The sequence below is a fragment of the Poecilia reticulata genome, linkage group LG4, assembly GCF_000633615.1.
Source record: "Poecilia reticulata strain Guanapo linkage group LG4, Guppy_female_1.0+MT, whole genome shotgun sequence".
Classification (NCBI taxonomy): Eukaryota; Metazoa; Chordata; class Actinopteri; order Cyprinodontiformes; family Poeciliidae; genus Poecilia; species Poecilia reticulata.
Genome location: NC_024334.1, coordinates 6520906 through 6527095, shown reverse-complemented (window position 1 = coordinate 6527095; position 6190 = coordinate 6520906). Strand labels below are relative to the sequence as shown.

The 6190-nt window shown below is 37.6% G+C and overlaps 1 protein-coding gene across 5 annotated transcripts; it reads right to left on the bottom strand.

The window, feature by feature from the left end:
* Window positions 1–230: 230 nt before the first annotated feature.
* hykk.2 (hydroxylysine kinase, tandem duplicate 2) lies at window positions 231–5005 on the bottom strand. 5 transcript variants are annotated; one of them, XM_008406825.2, is made up of 5 exons: window positions 4944–5005; window positions 4256–4561; window positions 3270–3412; window positions 2909–3089; window positions 231–2798 (listed from the first exon to the last, which is right to left on the bottom strand). In XM_008406825.2, the coding sequence occupies exons 2-5, from the start codon at window positions 4557–4559 to the stop codon at window positions 2362–2364; spliced, it is 1065 nt and encodes a 354-aa protein (XP_008405047.1). In that variant the 5' UTR covers window positions 4560–4561; window positions 4944–5005; the 3' UTR covers window positions 231–2361. The 5 variants fall into 5 exon arrangements, with proteins under 5 accessions (XP_008405047.1, XP_008405046.1, XP_008405045.1 ...); XM_008406824.1 differs by having other exon boundaries at window positions 4256–4579; window positions 4944–5001; XM_008406823.2 differs by lacking the exon at window positions 4944–5005 and adding an exon at window positions 4737–4935 and having other exon boundaries at window positions 4256–4579.
* Between the last annotated feature and the right edge of the window lie 1185 nt (window positions 5006–6190).

Below are 6190 nucleotides of genomic sequence, written 5' to 3'. Positions count from 1 at the left end.
TGCTGTTCTTATTCCTCATTTAAAGTTGTATTACAGTGACATTGTAAAAGTCACCACACGAGGGCAGTATTACATCATATTTTATCCAGACTGCTGATCTGTGGTATTATTCTACATTCTTAATCATTTCTGAACACTTCACCTCTAATCTATTCAAATGATAATTAAGTTGATCAGGAAAACATGTATATTGTGCAAGAGAGACAAATATGTTGCTAAACGACAGCAAAAATAATTCACAAGTTGTTTTATTGCCAGATTAACATGTACTTTGTTATACAATCAGTCATATAAGGCATGTTTGAGGCTAAAATTAATAGTACAAAAAATGTATCATTTACCAGCAACCAAAAGAGGTTCAACATACATGTACAAGTCAGAATAGTTAACTCCACGTGATCATTTTATTCTGGATCATGAACATGAAGGATCTCCTACATAAAGTGTAAACTTTTAAGGACTTCCTCTTTAACTCCCACCTGATTCCAGTATTTGTTGCTTTTTAAAAGAAATGTGCAAAAGCAAATCACTTCTCCTCACATTCAACACATGTTTACTGGGTTTTCAAACAAGGCAGCTTAAATATCCCCAAATGAATGTTTTAAATGTGGAGCAGTGTTTTATGGAAGAGAAATTATTTCCTTCTTAGTGAATTTTCTTTTACAAAATCATGTTGACATAAAATATTTACTTGGAAATCAAATGCAATGCTTTACTTTACTATATAATAAATAGTAAAGTAAAGCATTGAATACTAAAAAGGCATTGTTCACAAGTGGTCTCCTGTTATTTAGAGCAATTCCTCAGKACTCGGTTAATCCAGAAACTGGTGAAATATTCTCTTATCATATATTAGGATAAGGTTTCAGGTGTATCTCAATAGTTAAAATATMATTCAAAATTAAATTGAGTAACTATTTAAAAAGTGAAACTCAGATTCAAAGCACAGGCCCTGATTTGTTTCAACAATCCATAATATAATAATATGATCCAAARGTCAATAGAAAGGCTGTAGTGTGATGTTTCCACAGTAAGTGTTGCTTTGGGCAACCATTTCATCCGCCGAGTCTGACCTGCTGCTCATCATCAAGTCCAAAATGAGCACAGACATACCAGGAAATAATAGAGCACTTTGTGCTTCCTTCAAAGCTTTATGGAGATGCTGAATATATTTTCCAGCAGAAGAAGGCACCTGCCCAGACTGCCAAAGGTACCAAAACCTACTGTATAATCAATGGTATCACTGCTTGATGGGCCAGCAACAAGCCTAGTCTAAACACCAAAAAATGATCCATAGGATAAGGTCAATAAGATGAGGTAGACCAGAACCAGGAATCCAGACATGATTCACACAGTTATTTGAACAATCTGGGCTTTCTTAGCACCCGAGTAAAACTGATCACTTCCATGCCATGCTGCACTGATCCAGTAATTCACTCCAGAGAGGCCCAGACCAAGTAAGAKAATAAATTGTACACAATGTGAAAATAYATCTTAGGAATATCTATTGAAAACTATTTACTTTGTTTTTACATAATATTCTATTTTGGGTTTTCATYGTCTGTATGCCATAATCACATGAATTAACACTGTGTATAAATCTACCACAAATAAGTCTAACTCTACAATGATTTTCTAATTTATAACCATTCTGAGCCAAAGAATGACACCATGGTTAATRGTTATAATTTTCTACAGTATTTCTTCCTTTTCTTAACTGAAGTTAAGAAAATGACTTCACTGAAGTTAATGAATGAAAGTGTTTGAATAGAAAATTACYGTATTTTTCGGACTATAAGCCGCTACTTTTTCCCCACGCTTTGAACCATGTGGCTTATAGCCCGGTGCATCTTTTCTGTGGATTTTACTCCAACCACCAGGCAGCTCTTTAGCAGAAAGAGAATCATTGGAAGTCAAAATTGGAAATCAAAGAAGCGCTMMTTTTCATTTAGAACGACCACATGCTGCACGACGGAGAAATTTCTTCAAACTCATACCTCATCATGGAAACCACACGAAGAAGTTCATATGATGCAGCTTTTAAGCTGAGGGCTATCGATCTGGTGGTACAGGAGGGAAATGAAGCCGCTGCATGTAAGCTCGGCGTGAATGAATCCATTGGATGAATCGAATGAATAAACAYTGGAAACGAAGGGCTGTGTCCTTAATAAATTCAGCAGATTTATTAAGGACGCAACCCTCTGCTGTGTCCTTCTGACAAACTGAGCGCGGCAGAGATACCAGCGGCTTATAGCCCGGTGCGGCTTATATGTGTACGTTTCCAGTTTTTTTTTTTTTTTTTTCAAAAAACTTTGCATATGCAGCTTATAGTCCGGAAAATACGGCAATATCCTTTTCTATTCAAACGCCGAGTTGAGCAGCATGGTCAAACCAAACCTTCTCCACTTGTTCTTTTCCTAATTCCCAGACCTTTTGGAGGATTTTWACTCCCTTTCTGGAAGTCGTCATGAGGTACTCTTCGTTTTCTGGGTGCAGCATCACGGAATACCGCGCCATAACCAGCGACTGGCAGAAGCGGGAGAGCACCAGCACATAGAGGCAGTCTTTCTCGTCCTTGTTGAGGGGGAAGACACTTTCCCAGCCTGCGAGAACAGGCCCACCCACCTTGATGGGATCAGGATGCTCAATCATCATGTACATTATGGTGATGGCGAGTTCATTAATGTAGTAGCCACTGTTCATGTCCCCAAAGTCAAGGATCCCAGAAATCTTGTAGCCATGATCGTCACAGTGTTGCACGAGAATGTTGAGGTCATTAAAGTCGCCATGATTAATACCTTGCAACAAAAAGGAAACGGCTTTACTAAAACCTCTAGCTCATCTTTGCCTGCATTAAATCTTCGAAAGGAATTAAATTTTATCCAATCAAGCAAATAAATGTACTCACATTTGCGAAAATTGGATCGTCTGGGGATCACAGAGTTTTTGTACCGATCAATGACAGATTTCACAACTTCCTGAAGTGGATCTCCGTCTAGGACACTCATGTATTCTTCCAGGAGACAAATGTTTGACAKGCTCCAGATAAAGTTCTCCCTCTCCAGAATGCTGAGATGAGGGTGCACCATCTAAAATGAAAACGAAAGCAGCTAAATAAAAATGAGCATGTTCGTAGTGAGCTTGTTTTAGTTTTGAAAGCTTAGCAATGCAAGATGTGCTTAAAGCAATTTAACAACTTCAAACATTTTCATTAGCATTTTTGCTTTAAAGTAAAATGGTACGGTTTCACTGGAGTGTATCCATCTTACCTTTTGAAGGACTTCATCCACTCTGGCAGCCATCCTGCCAGTCTCATATAATAACTTTGGAGTAAAAGGAACCTTAGAAATAGTCACTCCAGGTAAATAAGTCAGCAGCCGGACCAAGTACTTCTGACAGCCATACCCACAATCTATCACAGAAAAAGACAGAAGTAGCCTTGCGATTATTTTCCTCAATCTTCAACCACATAAATAAAGAACTAATGTGCTGTGATCTTTCACAAGGACGTGTTCCTCATTACAGCTGTACTTGGATATTAATATTTATGAGGCTGTGAACTTGTGACCCTGAGAGAGAGAGAGAGAGAGAGAGAAAGGGATAGAGAGAAACTACAGACATTGTCGTTTCTGCATGTCAAAATAGGAACATGTAATTCCAACCAACGCAGGGGGTCTGGCACGGCTTAAATTGGGGATCAAGGTCTCTCACCACAGCAGATAATATTAAGTGTTATTCTATTTTACATGTGACTGGAAAATAAACTCATTACAACATACAATATTTTAGAAATTGAATAATTTAATAAAGCAAACTGTAGTAGTTACAGTGCCTCGCAAAAGGTATTCACACCCATTGCAGCGACAAAACATTCATGTGTTTCATTGGGATTTAGTCATCGACACTACCGATTGTTTCATACTCAAAGCAATCTGTAGTGCAATTCCTAAAGATGTAGCTCAGTACTAAAACTCTTATCCACTCAAATCCCCTTTCAAAATGAGTTTGCACCACTGAGATCACAATGGCAATTTCAAAACCAGCATGACATGAATCAATGTTTCTATGAAAGAACTACAGCGAAAACTAAACCAGCATGAATCCATCTCCAAGAGAAGACATACACAAACCCGATGAATGCTTAGACTTAACTCGCCTTCAGTCGTAATATAAGCTTTTGTTTCAAAGCAATTGGAAGACAGGTCTGTTTCTTTCAGCCACACTCCACATATTTGAACCAATTCTTGACTCATACCTATTTCTTCCAGGCTCATGAGTTGTCCGGAGGTGGTAGGCACGGCTGTTTGAGCAGGAAGTCCATTCTGGTAGAGAAAGGACATGGCATGGGTCTGCAACTCAATGATGCTGGGGTTCTTACTGTCCTCCGTGTTCATGATTTTCAGGACGTACTCGCCACCCTCAGTGGGAGCCACATAGAGGTTTTGGTCATCATAGCTGGGCAGAGGGCGTATTTCTGAAGCGGTCAGGTTGTAGAGCCTCTTCGTGATCTCAGACACCTGAGAGGGGCTGAAGTTGGGCTGGGCGTTCTTCATTGACATTTCTGACAAATAAAAAAAACCTATAAGCAGAGGAGGCATTAAATGCACGTATTATACTAAATCTACATTGAGCCTCTAAACACCAAAGTTACAAACTGTTTTGTTGTTGCTTAAGAAGTCAGACTACATAACTGTACTTCAATTAAAGATTCAATGCAATAGCCGCCGTATGTTTACGTTTATGTCATAAACTTCTTATGAACGCAGCTGTTTTCACTTAAGGACGAATCACTGCTCCTGAACACGCTGTAAACTTTGAACTTCGAGCAAAAACACTCACGTACTTCAGATCGTAATGTCATTACATTCAAGCAATAAGCCGAGAAACACGGGACCTATGACCAGCAATATTAGCAGATATGCTACCCTTATTAAGTAACCTACCTTTAGCCGTATAAAATCACAGAGAGCAACTTTCAATACAGTACTTTCCGCAGAGTGCACCATGTGACTCATAAAAAACAACTACATCCGGTAAGTTCCTTCAAAATAAAATCCTGACAAATATTTTGGATCTTGGAAAGAAAAAACATTATAGCGTAGGATACTGATTCTCTAAAATTTGTATAATATTTTTGGTTGCTTGTCTGTACAATTGTTTACTCTCCCCGTGCATGTTTGTGTTATCCAGCTTTCTTCCACAATAAAAAACCATACATGTCAGATTAAGTACTAAGAATTTCCCTTTGGTCTGTTTTTGCATGTGTCCCATGTGTCTTTGTCCTAGTGAGGGACTGTTGAACTGCCCAGAATGTACTCTACCTTTCATCAAAAAGATGGATAATTATTGATTGTAGTAGTAGATATAGTAATGTGGAACTATGCAAAAAGTGTTCATTAGCAAGGGCCTTACCACAATGATAGGGTTTAAAGTTTTATTCAAGAGAGGGGTTGAAGGGAAGGATGAACAGGATGTGGAGATGGGTCATGTAGGAGACTTGCTGTTGAAGGCTTGGGAGAAGATTCAGAATATGGTGGACAAAGTCTTTCCATTATCGCTTTTTCTGACTTCAAAATAATACTCTAAAATACTCTAGAAAAATGAGATTCACCAAATTCTGCCAGAAAGGAAAGGTACTTTTGAATGTAAAAAATAAAGAAAGTATAAGTTATTTCTGCAAAACACTAATTTTACTGATGAAATAATGACGTTTACATAACCTCTGTGGTTTTTCTTTGATTTCATTGTATTTTTGAAATTCAGTTTATTGTAAATTATTTTAAAGTAGTGTCAAATCGAACTGGGATTATTTTGTTATTTTTAATTTATTCTGTCAATGAATGCTCATTTTATCTTTCACTGAGGTCTCCTCTCTGAAAAACAGACCCATATGGCCCCTAAATGCCTCACTAACTGTTTTCCAGCTTGTTGCTAAATTTGTCTGTCTGCCATTTGAAGCTGGGAGGGAAGCTGGCGGTAGCAGATCACACTGCTTGTTGTTCCTAATCTTGCTTTTCTTTTGTGTCATGTTATGTGAAGGTTCTAATAAAACCTATAACACTAAAAATATAAAATCAAACCACTTTTTTTTCAGTAAAACATTTCTATTACAACTAATAACTAATTAGTTAAACTAATAAGTTTAATAAATAAATGTTGAAAAGACATTTAGAACCAAAAGATTTGTATA